Source organism: Cervus canadensis, chromosome 24, assembly GCF_019320065.1.
Source record: "Cervus canadensis isolate Bull #8, Minnesota chromosome 24, ASM1932006v1, whole genome shotgun sequence".
Taxonomy (NCBI): domain Eukaryota; kingdom Metazoa; phylum Chordata; class Mammalia; order Artiodactyla; family Cervidae; genus Cervus; species Cervus canadensis.
This window is the reverse complement of record NC_057409.1, coordinates 37,613,080-37,633,355: the sequence shown is the minus strand read 5'-3', so window position 1 is coordinate 37,633,355 and position 20,276 is coordinate 37,613,080. Positions and strand designations below refer to the sequence as shown.

General features: G+C 40.3%; 1 protein-coding gene across 1 annotated transcript in view; it reads left to right on the top strand.

The window, feature by feature from the left end:
* Positions 1 to 15,864: 15,864 nt before the first annotated feature.
* The window catches only part of PTH2R (parathyroid hormone 2 receptor), an 83,767-nt gene continuing 79,355 nt past the window's right edge, over positions 15,865 to 20,276 (top strand). The window contains exon 1 of the mRNA XM_043445165.1: positions 15,865 to 16,156. Coding sequence (XP_043301100.1) covers positions 16,049 to 16,156 — 108 coding nt within the window. The 5' untranslated portion in view covers positions 15,865 to 16,048. The remainder of the gene's footprint in view (positions 16,157 to 20,276) is intronic.

The following is a 20,276-nucleotide window of genomic DNA, read 5'->3' as shown; positions in this document are numbered from 1 at the left end:
TATTCTGCTAGATAAAGGTGTTGTATGTCTGAGGCCTTGCTGATTTGACCAGATAGTTTATGCTAATGAAGGGCTCTATGTTTGATTATCTTGTTTTTGCTTGAGGTAGGGGAGGCTGGAGTGCGTGAGATCAGTAAAAGCCCTGGACACTAACACTTGGATGTGCTTCCCAGGTGGCAGTTTTGTTTTTTTTATTGGCGTGCATCTTTGCCGGGGTCTCTGCTACTCCATGGAGAGAAGACACCTGGTAACTTGTACTTGGTTTCTCCCGAATTTTGCCCCATGTACCTTTTCCCCATGTTGAATTTAGCCTGTATCCTTTCATTGTAATAAACTGTACGCACCAGTGTAATAGCTTCTGTGTCTCAGGAAACCTAACAGTTTATCTAGAGTAAAGATGGTGGAACCCCAATATAGCATGTTCAACAAAGAGATTTGAGGGTTTTTCTCTCCTTCTGTCAGAGAAAAGTCTGCAGTCTTGCTGCTTACCTTTTCCTCTCCAGCATCGAGAGATACAAATCTCCTTGCTAATACCCTTCCAGCCATTTATAATGACACTCACTTTTTTATGGAGCTTTAAGCCCTGAGCTATAAGGGTTTACCTCACGGCTCAGTTGGTAACGAATCCTCCTGCAATGCGAAGACCTGGGACTGATTCCTGGGTTGGGAAGATCCTCTGGAGAAGGGAACGGCTACCCACTCCAGCGTCCTTGGGCTTCCCTTGTGGCTCAGCTGATAAAGAATCTGCCTGCAATTTGGGAGACCTGGGTTCGATCCCTGGGTTGGGACGATCCCCTGGAGAAGGGAAAGGCTACCCACTCTAGTGTTCTGGCCTGGAGAATTCCACCGACGTATAGTCTATGGGGCCGCAAAGAGTTGGACACTACTGAGCAACTTTCACTTTACAAGCCTTCATTAATTATCTCGTGGAAAATAAAACTCTGTTTCAACAGGTCTTCAGTTAAATCAGCTGGAAAAATAATCTCTTTCTCAATCTCACACTACTTCCTTGAGTTATTTGACCTATTTGTTTTGAAGATATTTTATTTGTTTTGAAGATAATACTTACTGCTTTTTGAGTGAGTGAGTGAAAGTGGCTCAGTCGTGTCCGACTCTTTGTGACCCCATGGACTACACAGTCCATAGAATTCTCTAGGCCAGAATACTGGAATGGGTAGCCTTTCCCTTCTCCAGGGGATCTTCCCAACCCAGGGATTGAACCCAGGTCTCCGACACTGCAGGCAGATTCTTTACCAGTTGAGCCACAAGGAAAGCCCTGCTGCTTCTTATAGCTTACTAAAAAAGATATTATAATGATTATATATCCAGAGGTTAGTACAGTACTTATTTATTGCAAACAAAACAAAATATGAATTCTAACTAGTAAGGTCCAAATTCTTCAAAAGGTGAGTGGTAGAACTGACTTTGGGTTTCCCTGGTAGCACGGTATTAAAGAATATGCCTGCCAATGCAGAAGACTCAGGAGATACGGGTTCAAACTCTGGGTTGGGAAGATCCCTTGGAGGAGGAAATTTCAACCCACTCCTGAAAAATTCCACAGACAGAGGAGCCTACAGTCCATGGGGTTGCAAAGAGTCAGACACGCACGACTGAGCGACTGAGCACACAAACTTATACACAGAATTGACTTCAGTAGATGTTTCTCTTTTATAATATTGTAATATCCTGAGACATGCCCGTCAAAAATATCTGCCCAATATTAGTCATCAGTACCTATCCTTGGGACCACCTAAAATGAAAGGCTATGTCTGTTTACTCTGTGAAAGGATATTCTTTTATTTTCAAGAATGGCAGGAGCTATTTGAATTTCTTACTAGAGCCTATTTTTCCAGATGTCTAGTTTAATCTGGTAACCTAGTAAAAATAGCAAAATTACCCAGGTCACTTACAGATGATTCAGAGTAAACTATGTTAGTGGTTACTTTGGTATTAGCTTTATTACATTATCTATAACTTTTCGTACAGATCCTATTGATTTAACTTAGGGAAAATTATTAGACCTGAAAAATTAGATAATAATTTTATCTAAAAGTTTCTCAAATCAGGTGAACTAGGGTTCAATATACAATTGCTATATTAAGTTTCTTTAATTTCTAAGACTATTTATGTTTTATTGGAAATATGGTATATGTGTGTTAAAATTCAACTAATCCTCAAGATACCTTTTTATCAAAAGATATTTGATGTCTAGACAGATATCTCACTAGATATGTTTGTATCTCTTGAACTTTTCTGTACAAGTAAAAAAGTTTTGTGGACAGAATAAATGCAAATTCCATAGTAGATCTTAATAAATAGTTGACAAGTGTTGATCTCATAGTTCCTGATTAGAAACCAACTAGATATATTTTTTTAAAATATTCATTTATTTGGCGGAATAAGGTTTTAGTTGTGGCGTGCAGGCTCTCTAGTTGGTGCCTAGGATTACTTGGCCTCCAGGTATATGAGATCTTAGTTCCTGGACCAGGAATTGAACCCCTGTCCTCTGCGTTGGCAGGGGATTCTTAACCACTGGACGACCAGGGAAGTCCACCAACTGGATATTGACACGTAAGAGTCAGTAAATCTAGTTTATCAATACTATGCTCCTTTGTTAATTGTATTCCAAATGTCTGAAGGAGCTGTACAGTAGGGTTATGCCATACTCTGGTCTATTCTATGTGTGTATGAATTCTATTAGAAAATAATTTATATTCTCAAATACATTGAATTCCTTCAAGTAATTCATGTACCCATGGTCTTAGCTTCCACCTGTGTCTAGACTATCCCTAAATCTGTCTGCAGCTCTCATCTCAGTCCCATCCTCCAATTTCACATACTCTTCAGTCCCCAACTTCTTCCCCACCTGACACCTGTATGTTCTAATGTTACCTGAAATTTAACAAGGTCAAGATTAGCTTCTCTTCCTTCCTCAAACAGTACCTTCCTGCCTTCCCTTTATAGCCAACACTACTCTCATTCTTTTGGTCTCCAAGACTCACAATGTTTGGGACTTTTTAAAACCCCCTCATCCCTTTTATCCTCCACGTCAGCCAGTAACCAACTCCTGCTAATATTTTCTCATTCATCTTCTCATTCTTATCAACAAGGCAGTTTACTTCCTGGTTCACATTTCCTCTAGTTCTGCCCTTTCCCCTGCATTTCTCTGCTGGTTGTTTTCATCCTCAGGACTTTTAGCCACATTTCCACTTCCTTCTCTCAGTGATGCGCCAACCGACTTTCCCCCATCTCCTTCTTTCTGCATGGACATTGCTCTCTGTTGTGAATGCCCTCTTCAGCACTCCTCCCCGCTGTTGACTCACACGTAGCCACTCTTCACATCAGTTCCCATATTTCCTCCAGAAATCTTCTCTCACCCACACAGGGTACGGTGGGCTTCCACTTTATCCCCTCCTGCCTTTTGGGAACACATTGGAAACAGGATGAGATTGTTCTGCTGGAAGCTCTGGTGCCTAGCACACTGCCTGTGGGTTGTTGTTATTACACGTGGTCCTCTTACACAACATCCTGGCTCCTCCTCATTGCTTCTACACAGAGCAAACAGAACGCCTGCTCTGTTCTGTTTGAACAGAACAGAAACATCTCTTTTTCTTAACTATGAAAACATTTTCCTATGAAAGCATTTTCATATCTTAACTTTCTGGTAGGGTATGACTGGCTACCATGCCATTCCAAATTCTGTATCTTAGTCAGAAAAGAGAGACTTGAAGCTCCTGTTGCGTTTCATCTCATTCTTACCAACAAGGCAGTTTTCTTCCTGTTTTCTTATGTACATTAGAAAATTGCATTATATAATATGTAATATATCCAGCTTCTTGGGACACTCATGCCACACAAAACACATAAATATTCCTCCCTCTGTCACGTCACCAAAGGAGCTTTGCAAATCTTCCCACCTCCTGAAAACTTTCAAGTAACCTCAGCCCCAGCTGATCACTCCCTCACTCTGAAGCCTGTGGCTACCTTTATAATATATGATTTTGTCTATGTTGATATTTTGCTTTGTCATATAAATTCTTTATGACACAAGCAATATGTTCTCTTTCTTTGTTTTTAACCAACATTTACTTCTTAACAGTGAGCTTCTGTGTCTAGGAAAGTACTGAGTATAAATTGCTAACAAACTGTTATGTTCCCTAAGTCTTAAAAATCTTAACGAAATTATCTTTTACGAAGTTCTTTTTACTTTTTCTTAAGAAATAGAGGCATAACTAACTTGAAAATATGTTTTTTTCTAACCCATCTCCAAGTTAAAGGATCATCCCTCTTATCTAGGTTAAATTTCTCTTTTTAGTGTTATTTGGTACATTCTTGGGAGCATATGGCTCCCTATGTTGAAAGACTCAAAATAAATCACCCATGGATTTGTCATACTGCCTGAAATGTGACTAATCCTTTAGTTTAAGAAGAATATCTTTAAAAATGTGATTCTATTAGAAAGTTATCTTTGTGGGAGAAATGAGAAAATGTGGGAGAAGGCACAAAGGAGATCTGTGAAGTTCTATAAGAACACTAAAGTGCATCATATGAGGGTATGATAAGATAATAGGAAAAGTGATAGATAATGGAAACAGAAGACCCAAGTTCAAGTTTCTATTTGCTGCTGTGTATTCTTCTGCAAGTTATTTAGCTTTTCTCTAAGTTGCAACTTCCTCATCTAAATGAGTAACCATCATTAAAGTGGGCGCCTTAGTTTGCCCATCTCTTAAGATTGTTTGAAGGACCAGGATATTTACAAAAAATTTTTGGCCACACCCAGGGGCCCCAACTGGGGATTGAACCTGCACCCCCTGCATTGGAAGGTGGAGTTCTAACCATTGTACTGCTGGGGAAGTCCTGAAGGACCAGGATATTTTGCTGACACAAATATTTTGCAAGATACGAATTTATGAAGAGAATTTGTAAAGTCTGTACAAATTTTATACAATGCTATAAAATATGAGTTATTGTTATAGTCAGCTAGTTGTAGCCATTTAATCCATGTTATTAGCTAGTCCGATCAGTTGGTTTCCATGTTAATCTCACTGCTTACTGAATTATATTTTTATCACTGGAAATATTCCTTTTTTAATTATTATTTTTACTTTATTTTTTTTTTGTGCTGGGTCTTCATTGCTGCACTCAGGCTTTTCTCTAGGTGTGGCGAGCAAGGGTTACTCTCTAGGTGTGGTGCACGGGCTTCTCTCGCTGCAGTTCTCAGGCTCTAGGGCGCATGGGCTCAGTAGTTGTAGCTGGCAGGCTTACTTGCCCTGCAGCATGAGGGATCGTCCTGGACCAGGAGTTGAACTCATGTCTCCTGCATTGGCAGGCGGATTCCCAACCACTGAACAACCTAGGGATGTCCGTAGGATTATTCTTATGGAGGAAATACAGCTTTAGATTTGTAGGAACAATTTTAAGTATTGGGAAGAAGTTGAAAGGTTTTTCAAATACCAATATTCTATGTCATTCCTAGAGAAAAATCATAGTTCTCAGCAATTCTGGACAGAAGAGTGAGTCAACTCTGAGAAAGCTAGAAGACTTTAGAAAGACAAAAACAGAGTTTTAAGGGCAGAGGAGGCCACGTGTCCAGTCAGCATTTGGTCAGGATTGAATCCTGGTCACAAGTGAACTAACAATGAAAGCAAATTGTTCTTATTACCTATGTCATCAACTACGTTAGTTTTTTTTCAAGACCTATTTTTTTTAAAGAATAGTTTTAGGTATACAACAAACTTGAGGAAAAGGTACAGATATTTCTCTTACACCCTTGCCTCCACACAATTCATGGCTTCAGTTTTGGGTTCTGGATTTTGGCCATTTTAGAGATATGTGGCGGCATCACATTGTTCCTTTAATTTGCATTTCCTTAATGACATGCTGTAGAGCATCTTATGCTCTACAAATATGCTTATTTGCCTTATGAGGTGATTGTCAAGGTCTTTGGTCCATTTTTTAATTAAGTTATTTGTTTTTTATTGTTGAGTTTTTAGAGTTCTTTATATATTTTGGATAACACTCCTTCATCAAATATGTCTTTTGAAATATTTTTTTCCTTCTTCTAATTTTTTTTTTAAAGTCTTTATTTGTTACAATATTGTTTCTGTTTTATGTTTTGGTTTTTTGGCCATGAGGCATGTGAGATCTCAGCTCCCCAACCAGGAATCAAACTCTTTTTGATGGCTGAATAATATTCCAATGTATATATGTACCATATCTTCTTTATCCATTCATCTGTCTATGGACAATTAGATCATTTTCATGTCTTGGCTATTGTAAATAGTTCTGCTATGAAAATAGGCATACAGGTATCTTTTTGAAGGATAGTTTTGTCTGGATATATGCCCAGGAGTGGGATTGCTGGATTATATGGCCATATAATCTAGTTTTATTAGGATATGCATATTGTTTTATATACTGGCTGTACCAGTTTACATTCCCAGGAACAGTGTAAGAGGATTCTCTTTTCTCTACATGCTCTCCATCATTTGTTATTTATAGACTTCTTAATGTTGGCCATTCTGATCTTGCTTATATGTGGAATCTAATGGTGAAATCGCTCAGTCGTGTCCGACTCTTTGTGACCCCGTGGACTGTAGCCCACCAGGCTCCTCCGTCCATGGGGTTTTCCAGGCAAGAATACTGGAGTAGGCTGCCATTTCCTTCTCCAGGGGATCTTCCTGACCCAGGGATTGAACCCAGGTCTCCCACATTGTAGACAGACACTTTACCGTCTGAGCCACCAGGGAAGTCCGAATCTAAAATATGACACAAATCAACACATCTTCGAAGCAAAAACAGACTCACAGATAAAGAAAACAGACTTGTTGTCAAGGGGAAGGGGTGTGGGTGAGGGAAGGACTGGGAATTTGGGATTAGCAGATGCAAACTATTATATGTAGAATAGATAAACAGCAAGGTCCTATAGAGCACAGGGAACTATATTCAATATCCTGGGATAAACCATAATGGACAAGAATATGAAAAAGAATATATATGTGTATAAAGAGGAAGTGGGATGGTGACAAACAATTGCTCAAATTCTAAATTTTCTTTGGGCTTTATCTTGACTGAGGTAGGCTCTGCATGAATTAATTATTTTCTTTAATCCTCAGGGAAATTTTAAGATTTGCTGTTGCTTCCTTTTCATTAGTTTCCTTTAAGCTACCAATTAATTACAGAGTATTTTATAATAGGCTTTGCATGTTAACTTGCATATTAACAATTACAATTTGAGTATGATAGTGTACATGAAAAGATTCTGTAAATACCAAAGTTACCATCATCTGTATAATTCTGTATAGTTGGTAAAAGTTTCTTTGATGTTGTCATTATTTCATCTAATTCACAAATATTGTAAAGCGATATTAATAATATCGCTAATAATAAATTTCCCAGATGAAAAAGACTAGCATATGAGCCACTGAAAGTCAGTCTGGGGTCAGCCCTTTCCTTGCGGAACATGTTTTCTCTTTGGGGTAACTTACCAATGAAGTGAAAGTGAAAATGTTAGTTGCTCAGTTGTGTCTGACTCTTTGTGACCCTGTGGACCGTAGCCCTCCAGGCTCCTCTGTCCATGGAGTTCTCTTGGTAAGAATACTAGAGTGGGTAGCCTTTCCCTTCTCCAGGGGATCTTCCCAACCCAGGGATCGAACTTGGGTCTCCCTCATTGCAGGCAGATTCTTTACCATCTGAGCCACCAGTTCAGTTCAGTTCAGTTGCCTAGTCGTGTCTGAGAGAGCAAGATCATCCCCAAGAAAAAGAAATGTAAAAAAGCAAAATGGCTGTCTGAGGAGGTCTTACAAACAGCTGTGAAAAGAAGAGAAGCCAAAAGCAAAGGAGAAAAGGAGATATACCCATTTGAATGCAGAGTTCCAAAGATTAGCAAGGAGAGATAAGAAAGCCTTCCTCAGTGATCAGTGTAAAGAAATAGAGGAAAACAATAGAGAGGGAAAGACTAGGATCTCTTCAAGAAAATTAGAGATACCAAGGGAACATTTCATGCAAAGATGGGCTCAATAAAGGACAGAAATGGTATGGACCTAACAGAAGCAGAAGATATTAAGAGGTGGCAAGAATATACAGAAGAACTGTACAAGAAAGATCTTCACGACCCAGATAATCATGATGGTGTGATCACTCACCTACAGCCACCAGAGAAGCCCATAAAGTATTAATTGCTCAGTTGTGTCTGACTCTTTGCAAACCCTTGGTCTGTAGCCTGTCAGGTTCCTCTATCCATGGGATTCTCCAGGCAAGAATACTAGAGTGAGTAGCCATTCCCTTCTCCAAGGATCTTCCCTACTCAGGGATCAAACCCAGGTCTCCCACATTGCAGGCAGACTCTTTACCTCATGGGAAGCCCATAACTGTGTTTAAATGGCCAGGTTTTTTCCTGCTGCTGTCTGCCTGTTTCCAGAGTTACAGGCAGAAAGCCTTCAGGACTGACTTCAGAGGCCTAATTTCTTACAACTTTCCAAATCTAACAGTCACATATTCAGAAGAAACATTGCCAACTGTTTGGCAGGGGCCTTTGATATCTGGGTTTCTTTTTTTCACTTGAAAACTTTGATTTTTATTATGGACAACAAATACTGTCAGTTGCTTTTCTATTTTTTTTTTTTTTTATATTTTATTATTGGAGTACACTTGCTTTATAATGTTGTGTTAGTTTCTGCTTCACAAGAGTGTGAATGAGCTATCAGTTCAGTTCAGTCACTCGGTCGTGTCCGACTCTTTGTAACCCCATGGACTGCAGCACACCAGGCCTCCCTGTCCATCACCAATTCCCGGAGTTTACTCAAACTCATGTCCATTGAGTCGGTGATGCCATCCAACCATCTCATCCTCTCTTGTCCCCTTCTCCTCCCACCTTCAATCTTTCCCAGCATCAGGGTCTTTTCCAATAAGTCAGCTGTTCGCATCATGTGGCCAAAGTATTGGAGTTTCAGCTTCAACATCAGTCCTTCCAATGAATATTCAGGACTGATCTCCTTTAGGATGGACGGGTTGGATCTCCTTGCAGTCCAAGGGACTCTCAAGAGTCTTCTCCAACACCACAGTTCAAAAGCATCAATTCTTCAGTGCTCAGCTTTCTTTATGGTCCACCTCTCACATCCATACATGACTACTGGAAAAACCATAGCCTTGACTAGATGGACCTTTGTTGGCAAACTAATGTCTCTGCTTTTTAATATGTTGCCACTGTTTCCACTGTTTTCCCCTCTATTTGCCATGAAGTGATGGGACTGGATGCCATGATCTTAGTTTTCTGAATGTTGGGCTTTAAGCCAACATTTTCACTCTCCTCTTTCACTTTCATCAAGAGGCTCTTTAGCTCTTCTTCACTTTCTGCCATAAGGGTGGTGTCATCTGCATATCTGACGTTATTGATATTTCTCCCTGCAACCTTGATTCCAGCTTGTGCTTCCTCCAGCCCAGCATTTCTCATGATGTGCTCTGCATATAAGTTAAATAAGCAGGGTGACAATATACAGCCTTGACGTACTCCTTTTCCTATTTGGAACCAGTCTGTTGTTCCATGTCCAGTTCTAACTGTTGCTTCCTGGCCCGCATACAGGTTTCTCAAGAGGCAGGTCAGGTGGTCTGGTGTTCCCATCTCTTTCATTGGAAGAGCAGCACTGACGTATATACACTACCATGTGTAAAACAGATAGCCAGTGGGAAGGTGCGGTGTAGCGCAGGTAGCTGAGCTCATTGCTCTGTGATGATCTGGATGGTGTGAATGGGGAGGTGGGTCAGCTATATGTACACATATGTCCCCTCCCACTGGAGCCTCCCTCCCACCCACCTCCTCATCCACACCGTCCAGATCATCACAGCGCAATGAGCTGAGCTACCTGCGCTACACCGCACCTTCCCACTGGCTATCTGTTTTACACATGGTAGTGTATATACGTCAGTGCTGCTCTTCCAATTGTCCCGCTCTCCTCTACCCCCACACCGTGTCATAAGTCTGCTCTCTACGTCTCTGTCTCTATTCCTGTCCTACAAAAGTGTTCGTCACTATCACTTTTCTAGATTCCATATATGTTAATATACAATATCTGTTTGTCTCTTTCTGACTTACTTCACTCTGTGTGACAGGCTCTGGGTTCATCCACATCACTGCGAATGACCCATTTTCATTCCTCTTTATGGCCCAGTAGTGTTCTATTGTATATATGTACCACGTCTTCTTTATCCATTCATCTGTCAATGGACATTTTGGTTCCTTCCAAAACATCTGGGTTTGATGAATGGGATTCTACTCTGGATGAAATGGACAGATGCTGTATTCAAAGTGAAGTGAAGTCACTCAGTCATGTCCGACTCTTTGCGACTCCATGGACTGTAGCCAACCAGGCTTCTCCATCCATGGGATTTTCCCAGCAAGGGTACCGGAGTGGGTTGCCTTTTCCTTCTCCAGGGATCTTGTTGACCAGGGTTCGAACCCAGGTCTCCTGCATTGCAGGTTTTACCCTCTGAGCCACCAGGGAAGCCCTATACACTGCTATGATTTTTAAACCTCTTCTAGTATAGCAGTCACATGTGGAGCCCAAGTTGTGATTTTGGAATCATCAGCAAAGTCCATCCTCCACCTCTCTTCAAAATATCTTTCTCATTAAACAAGTGGATTCTTTGATAAATGATACAGCGTTAACTGGTTAGGTATTTGGGAAAATTGTTAAATCATCATTGTAGAAAAGTCAATACTTCTAAAGTATTAAATGTGAAATTATGAAATAGTGAAAAAATAGAAAAAGATCTGATGAAAAGATATTCTGGTTTTTAGAATGCTGTTTCTTTCTTGACTTAAAAGCTAAGGAAGAAACTATAAAAGACTGATAGATTCAGATCCATAAAAGTTTTTTTTTTTTTAAACTTCTACACTGATTCAGACATTTCAAATTAATCCAAAAATAAAGTTGAAAAGACATTTTGGTATTTCTAGTAAAAAATATTTAATATTCTAAATAGAGATAGTGCTTTTCTTTCCATAAATAAGAATCATTCAAACTCACCACAATCCTTTGCTCATTCATACACTGGTCACAAGGCTAATATCATTAATAATAGTAATAGGAAATGAAGCAGTACTAGTTACTATAACTAACATCTATTGAGCATTTCCCCTGAACCAGGTAATTTCTCACTGTTTATGTTTGTTAACTCACTTAACTTTTCCAACAAACTTTTGAGGGAGGTACTCTTATTTTCTCTATTTTATGTTTGAGGAGATTAAGACAAAGGAAGGCTTTTCTGTAATCTCCCCAGGGTTACTCAGCTAGGAAGTGGCAGAACTGGAAATCAAACCCAGGCTTTCTTGCTTCAGATTGTGTGCCTCTTCATCTCTTCCCTCAAGAAGCAAGAATAGATTTTAAAAAGAAGTGATACTATTGGACAATACATGTATGCATTAGTCAACCTTATTAATACACTAAAAATAAAAACAGTAAGGACATGTCATCTTTTCTAAATGGACAAGATTCTAAAATGTAATACCAACAAAAGCAAGAGTGTAAGGAAATGCTTCAGCAAAATTATAAACAAGTTCAAGTTCAGTTTATAAATATCTGTAATAAGTCTTAAATTTGAGCATATTTTTTAAAGAAAATTTTTGATTTAAAATTTTATTTTAAGGCAATATTCAATGATTTACACAAAAATACATGTTCAAGGATAGTCATCCCAGTGATAACTCTTTTGTTTCCAGAATATTGTATCGTATAATAACAGAAAGTATAGAAAATTAAATAATAAAACCCAGCCAACCCACCATTCTTATTCAGTGTGTTTGTTTTTCATCCTTTAAAAAATGTTATAATCAGTAAAAGGCCAATCTTATTTCAAAATAATTATGAGCAAACAAAATGGTGGGTAGAGGAATTTTGTTGGATTTTTATTCTCCTCTGTGATTTTATGCATTTGCAAAGTTTTCTCTTGGAATGGGTATTATAATAAAAATGTGACTAAATTTTTTTTTCCCCTTCCATGCAGCTTGTGGCATCCTAGTTCCCCTGCCAGCAAAGCCAGGACCCGTGCAGTGGAAGAGCAGAGTCCTAACCACTGGATCACCAGGGAATTCCCAAGAATTTTTAAATACATTTCTTCCCTTTGGGTTTCCAGAAAACATGAATAGAGAACATACATTTATTTGTATTTCCTGTTTAAAACCCTACTGAAATGAAAGAAAATGCATATCCACATTTTAAAAGAATCAGACAGCATCATACTGGAAAACAAAAAACCTGAGATTGGTACACTAAAATTTTTGAGAAATTCCTGGAATGTTAAAAATAGATACAATTGTAAACACACACAGACAGACACACAGATATAGACAGGCAAACAGAGACACACTCACAGACACACACAGCAGCTGCACAACCACATATCCTAGCTTGTGATTAAAAAGCTTTAAAGAACTTAGAGAAATGATCAAAGCAATTACTTTACATAGATGATTAGCTAACCTCAAATTAATTAATTGATTTTAATGTTTTAGCTGCCTTTCCTCCAAATGCAGAGCAGCTAACAGCAGCAATCTTTGCTCCCAGCATGAAGCCCTCCAAATTTGTTTCTAGAGACAGTAGGTGATGTGCTCAAGAGAAGCTCAACCTGGAGTCTCAGGGAGAAGCAGAGCAGAGCCTCTGATCCTTCAGTTCTCCCCAGTAAAAACCAAGAAAGAAGGACAGCATTAAAACAAGGAAAGATGGCTGCACTTAGAGATGGATGAACAGAACAACAACAACAAAAATAATCCTCCTCAAAATAAGGCTGTCCAGTCTGCAATTTGGGGAATGTCTGGATAATAGCCTGTTTGTCCCCATATCTCCCTCTTACCAAGTAGGCTGACTGTTGACCCCTGGCCCTTCATTGCATAGGATAATACACTTTGCAAAGAAGAAAAGGATTACTCTAACAGACCTTTCAACTGCCCATGAAGCCCACACCAGCTGGGTGTATCCATCAGTCTAGAGAGTGGTGTCCAAACTTAATCTTGTGTGAGACTCACCCAGGAGCCTGTTAAAAATGGAGATTCCTGAACCTGATCCTCGATACTGGGATTCAGCAGGTCTGAGGTAAAGCCCCAGAAGGTGCCTTTTAACAAGCATGCCAGCTAATTTTGCAGATGGTCAGCTTATGATTTAGACAAAAACAAGCTAACAAGTAAATAAACAACAAGACTTAAAATGAAACTTTGCCATAAATAGATAATTTCCTCGAGACCAAGATTGACTTGAAATTGAGTTCCTTTATCATCTGGATCCTGTTTTTAATTTGTGAATGTGGATGATCAGAGCCTTTATCTAGTTTTCACTGACTTCAAAGACTGACAAGATGTTATTTGCAAAGATACTTGGTGGTTAAACCACTTCATCAACTTTGCACAAAGCTTTGTTTTTCCCCCCCAATTATCAGTTTGTAAATAATCCTAACTAATTATTCCATGTTGACCCATAGTATAAGCGATTATAGCATTTTATGAGAAGAGTGACAAATATCCTGATGCTATCACAGTGATTTGTGTAATTATTTTTTTTTATTTTACCTAACATGCCAAAACATGTACTGTGACACATCAAAGATGCCCAGACATTTTGCCAGATGTATCCTGGGACAAAACTTCCTCTGGCTCAGAAGTACTGCTGTAACTCAGAGTAAATTATTCTCAAGTTTTGGGAGGGGGCACAAACAGAGAGATGAAAATAAAAACTGGCTGGAAAAGTGTTTCTGGTTTTGTGATGCCTAAGGAATATGAAACAAAATTTGCAATAATACTATTGCCAAACACGAGAACAGATGATCAAAAGTTCCACGTGATAGAATATCTAGACCTTGGGCAAGTGACTTGGTGTCTATTTCCTCATCTCTAAGTATGGATAACAGTAATACTATCTCACAGGGTTAATCGTAGAGATTATTTTAAGTGCGTAGAAGAGTCACTGGAATGTAGCAAAGCACTTATTAAATGCTGTCAGTATTATTACTGTTATTATTTTCTTGCTTGAGTAGGGTAGTCTAACAGTTAATAATTCTAAATAATTTAATCAAACCCGGGGCTTCTCTGGTGGCTCAGTGGTAAAGAATCCTGCTAATGCAGAAGATACAGGTTCAATCCCTGGTACAGGAAGATCCCTCATGCTGCAGAGCAACTAAGCCCAAACACCACAACTATTGACTCAGTGCTCTAGAGCCTGGAAGCTGCAGCTACCGAGCTCACACGCTGCAACTGTTGAAGTCTGTGTGCCCTCGAGCCCATGCTCCGAAACGAGAGAAGCCACTGCAATGAGAAGCCCTTGAACTGCAACTAGAGAGTAGCCTTTGCTTGCCACAATTAAAGATTGTGCCGCAATGACTAACCAGCACAGCCAAAAATAAATAATTTAAAAATTTAATCAAACCAAAGATTTTAGATAATAGTGCCTATAGAGTCCTGTTTCGAAAAATGGTGTACCCCCCCTTAAATTTTTGATAGAATAAGTGGAAAGTGAACTTTATTGGTAATTTTGCAGGTGTGTGTGTATATGTTATGTAATTTAGATTTTGCTAATTTCAAAAAAGGACTTCCCTCAGGGCTCAGACGGTAGTCTGCTTACAATGCTGGAGTCCCACTGAGAAGGAAATGGCAACCCACTCCAGTACTCTTGCCTGGAAAATCCTATGGATGGAGAAAAGCACATGAAATTGTTTATAATACCTATCTGCACTAGGAACAATAAAAAGGATAGGAGTGAACTTTTTTTAGATATGTAGAATTAGAAATAAAAGTTATCTATTTCTAGTATTTTAGAGCTGTCCAGTCATTAGTAAGGCTCAGTGGTAAAGAATCCATCTGCCAATGCTGGAAACCCAGGAGACCTGGGTCCTATCCCTGGGTGGGGAAGATCCCTTGGAGGAGGAAATGGTAACCCGCTCCAGTATTCTTGTTTGGGAAATCCCATGGCCAGAGGCGCCTAACAGGCTGCAGTCCACGGGGTCCTAAAGACCTGGACATGACTGAGGCACTGGGCACGCAGTCATTAGCAATTTACGTTTTAAAAGCAAACTCCGTTTTCACTTCGACATTCAAATGAAAGCCAGTGGTGACAAGTCAGACGCTCATTGTCAAAAGGACATGAGCCAATTTGTGTTTCATCTATGGGAATCATTCTTTCCAAATTGTATCAGATGCTGGGAGACGATATTCTTCAATTCAATGTCTGTGAAGCAGTCTCTGGCATCTTGACGATTATGCCTCTAAGAAAAACAAAAAGACTGTCTCAAACGAAGGTGTTTACACACAGAAAAATATTAAAGAATATTAGTATTTTTTAATGCCTGGATCCAAAAATATAAAGATCCAAAAAATTTTTGACCTAGAGATTTCTGTTGGAGTAGAACCTCTCCCCGCCCCCGCGCCCAGAGGCACGGTATTAGTACAGTGGTTAAACAGAAGGCAATCAGAACTTTAGAGGTGCAGGTACTGGTCAGCTTAGAGTCGTCGATGGGGAATGCACCTGGCCTCCGAAACCTTTAACCACGCTGTTTGGGTCTCAGCGGCTGGTGGTCAGCCGGCGTCTGCACAGGAGGGGAAGTTCGGACACTCCCCAACGACCCAGGGTACCCCTAGAGACAGGGCATCGGAACGTGGGACAGAGTGGAGGCGGGCAGAGACACTGTGAGTTGCGGGCGGCGGCAGCGGCGCTCCGGAGCCGTCGCCCTCGGGTTCCCCTGGGCTGCGGGACAGACAGACTCGGAGAGGAGCGCAAGCGCCTTCCCGCCGCTCCAGCAGCCGCGCGGGGGGCGCGCGCGCGTCCACCCGGCGCGGGGCCAGCGAGTCAAGGCCGGGACTCGAGCAGCTCAGCCTGGAAGTACCGACCAAGGCGCGAGCCTCCGAGAGGCAAGACCCAACCCCAAACGCACGCGGCGCGGACAGCCTGGTCCAGGGCTTCCCGGCCGGTAGCCTCGAACCCGACTCCCGGTTGCGCCGCGTTCCCAGTCACAAGTTTGCCTCGCGCCGGCCAAGTTGCGAGTGTGGAGCTTATCCCGGGCTCCGGGAAGAATGTTCCTGCTCCTCGCTCGGGCTGGTCTGGGTATGGCCGGGCCAGGGGCCTCGCTGTATTTCTGGGGGTGGCTGTTGCTCGGCTGCTGCATTCTCGCCGGAGCCCAGGTAAGAGCCCGGGCCCCGAGGCACCTGCTTCGCGGAGCCACCCGCCGGAACCCGGCGTTAGGGCCGAACGCCGGGACTTGGCTGAGACCAAGGTGCGCGCATCCTTACACACCCAGGCACTAACGCACACAGAGGCAGACAGACAGACAGACACACACAGAGGTGCACTCGGCAAGTTTGACAGGCATTTAGTGGAGCTGCAGAGGTATGTTTCAGGCGAATGATGTCTGGCGGTGGTATTCCGACCAGCATCTTGGCATCTGCTAAGTAAGAGGATATTTCGGAACCACGACTTTCTGGATCAGTAGAGTGAGGTTGAGACGTGAGGAACTTTTCTTACTGTTAGACTTCTTGGTTCCCCGTTTAATTACATTATTTTTTGTCTGCTGGCAATTTACTGTCCGTTTTGAGAACTTAAATTTCTAGGATTGTTTGTGACCACTGCCTGAAAGGATAGCAGGATCTCGCTAATACAGAATCATGCATCATTAAAGCGAGGAAACTAGATAGAAAAATATACGTAACTTGTTAAAGCCGAGTTGTTCATTTTTAGAATAAGTGGCAATTGTCATTTTCGGACTGGTAGTATCCTTCAGAGATTTTCTGGGTGATCTTTCACAAAGGAGCCTCTCTAATGTGCATCTAAAGTCATAATTCATCCTCACATTGTTTTGAATCAAATAAAATGTAGGATTTACACTCAGGTTTTCAGATGAGCTAGAAAGAGATGCTTGTAGTGTTGAGTGGAATGCAGTTTAAGAGCCCTGAGACTGAATGACTGAAACCAACGTTATTTCTCTCTTTTGTTCGGAAGGGGGCGCATTTTGACCGTCAAATAAAGCCCCAATTAGTTTTTTTTGTTTTTGTTTTTTAAATTCTTTCCCCGTGAGAAAATTAAGGCATTAATTTATGCGCTGATACTGTCTAAACTTAATACTATGTTCTTGGCTTTCAAACGGCCAGTTTAAATTTCAGTTATTCTAAACGTGCAGTGTTTTGTGTTTTTTTTTGCCCTGCTGATATGACCAGGATAGTTCATGTGAAGTAAATCTGTTAAAAAAAAAAAAAAAATCAAACGAGGTACATTGTCATTGAGCAATAAGATAGTCAATGAATGCTCAAAAGTAGAGTATGCTCGAACCTGAAAAATTTCACCCAGGTAACAAAAAGAATGTGAAAGAATGGAAAAAACTAAGAATTTGGTGACAGTGATAGAACTCGGGTGATCTCTAATGTTTCTGTCTCATAAGGTATTTGAATACTGTGCTTGAAAACGCAGCTTCTTTATATAAGGGCCAAATGACCTCTAACCATTTATTTTATTCAACTTTCCAGATTACTTTTTCTAAGGAAATGGAGAGACATTGTTTAACACAACAAAGAAAAAAAAATCACTATGCTATCATGGGAAGGATGTTTCCTTTTAGCTTTAGAAAAATCAGGACATTGAACACTTTTTCTATAATTTTAAGTCGAAGTTTCTCAACATACTGGGCCATGTAAGTCTTTGTTATGGGAACTGACTTGTCCTTTGTAGGATATTTAGTAGAGTCTCTGTACTCTTCACACTAGAACCAGTAGCAACCCCCCAACCCTGCCTGGCTGCGACAACCAAAAATGTCTCTCCAGATACTGCCCACGGTCCTTTGGGAGGCAGAATCGCCTCTGGTTGAGACCCGTTGCTTAACAATGATTTCCATTTATGTTTATAGATTGAGTTATGTAAAATGACAGTTTGTGATAATATTTACATTTTTGGCACTTTAAACAAAATCTGAAGGTTACATTAAAGAGATTTGCCTAGACACATTGACACCTTGTTTGGTCTTCAGTTTCTTCATTCCCAGTCAAGACTTATATTTAAAAGTTTTAATATATTGATAGAAAAACAGAGGGAACTCATCTAAGCAGAATTAGCTTGTGGCTTGTGTATAATAAATGCTTAGTATCTGGCAAACCCTGGATCGCATTACAAAAGAGATAACATAGGCCAATTTTTCAATTGTTTTGAATAACTCTGTGGTCTCTAGTTGGTGAGGTTACTCCCCACCCCTCCTTTCGCTCAGATCAGTTCAGAGGCCATGAATTCATGCATCTGGTGTCATTGCAGGGCCCAGCAATAAATTTCCCAGTCAGATTTTCACGTGGTAATGAGGACAACTGTATTAATGTCTGTAGTTTTTCTTTACTGTTAGTGAATCCTCCGGGAAATAGAGATTTATTGGAGGGTGATGCCTGAGAAGGATAACAGGGTGAGGAAGCAGGGTTGCACAAGAAGAGCCTCAGACTGGGATGCAAGCCTGACAAAGTCTTGGCCAACCCCACGGAGAAGTAGTAAGCAGTTTGGAATCCCCTGTGACAATTAGCACAGTGCCTTTGGGTGGTGGCTTTTCCATAAGGTACCACCTTTGGAGTGGTATCACTCCATTGACTGAGGTAATTTGTATTTCTTTCATTCCAAGAAAACCTGTCTTTTTTGAGCCCGTAGGGAACTCAAGTCTCTAATTATTTACTCCCGTTTTAATTTTTAAAATGTCATTCTATTCTAAGGGGCAGAGGTGGCTGCTCTGGGTACGAATTATGCAGTGGAACGCACATCTGGTCACAAAGCTGGAGAGGAGAGCTGCTGGCAAAGCATATATCTAAAAGAGTTGGGTGTTTCTAGAACTCTCCTGTCTTAGTAACTGACAAACAGAATTCAATAAACATATTCTTTTAATCCTTTAACTGCAACTTTTTATCACTATATGAATGGAAGAGTATTATATCTTTAAAGGTCAGAGTCTTGAGAATGGGCTATCTTATATATTAATATTTTAAGTTGTAGGCAGCATTCTTTCACAAAAGGTGCAGAGCCAGCTTGACTAAGCACAGGCAACAGAGCACAGAAGTTAAAGAAAAAGAAACAGACCCACTATGGAGTTAGATGTGTTCTTCCCTATTACAAATGATCATTTGCACAGGAAACATTGCTAAAATGTATTTTTCTAAATATACTGCTTTGTTTTGGATGTAGTTGTTGCTTTTGGAGTAACAGACACTGAATATGAAAACTGCTCTTTTGGTTTAAGTACACTGTGATTTTTAATGTCCCTTTATGGTAAAGAACACGTGTTTCTATAACACAGGTGGAAGAAAAAACAATATAAAAGATGAACATTTTCTTACTTTCACTTGGTGAAATAAGTAATGATCAATTTAACAGATCATCAGTTAGCACATGCTAATCAAACTTACCTCCTGGTTAAACTGGCCACATTTTTTTTAGAACAAAATTATCTTTAGAAGCTGTAGTTTACATGATGATTATGTTCCTGAAAATGTTATCCCTGTAAAAAGGCTACATCTGTGCAAAAGGAAACAAAAGTAAATGTGTTCAGGTAAAAACAGTACACAGTGTGATTTGAAATGTTCATGTTTAATAATTGAGGTCAGATTTCTCTGAATCAAATTTATAGTTCTAAAACTTGGTTATAGGTTACCCAGTGTTTTCTGGGATTAAAGTAAAAGAAAGTAACTATTGAATTGGAAAAACAGCCAGGAAAAACAAAACAAAAAATCAAAACAATTTGAATGGTGCCTGACTGTTGTTTCTAGAGAATATTGGAAGAAATCAGATTTTCCTCCCTGCCCACTCAGGTGACTCATCTCTTTCCATTTTGTTCTCCCTTTTTGATAAGTGAGATTTTATGGCAAACTTTTAGTGTAGCTGCCTTTAACTCACAATCTGCATTGTGTCAGTCTATTAGCTGAATTTGGAGAAGGAAATGGCAACTCACTCCAGTACTCTTGTCTGGAAAATCCCATGGATGGGGGAGCCTGGTAGGCTGCAGTCCATGGGGTCGCAAAGAGTCGGACACGACTGAGTGACTTCACTATATTAACTATTAGCTAAATTATGGTGTGTATTCCAACCCCCAAAATTAGTTTTGATTATTTTCTCCTTTCACATTAACATAAATGTGGGTTGTTTACTCGCTAAGTTGTATCTGATTCTTTGCAACCCCATGGATTTTGCTCATCGGACTCCTCTGTCCATGGGATTTCCCAGGCAAGAATACTGGAGTGGGTTGCCATTTCCTTCTCCAGGGGATCTTCCAGGCCCCAGGGTCAAACTTGT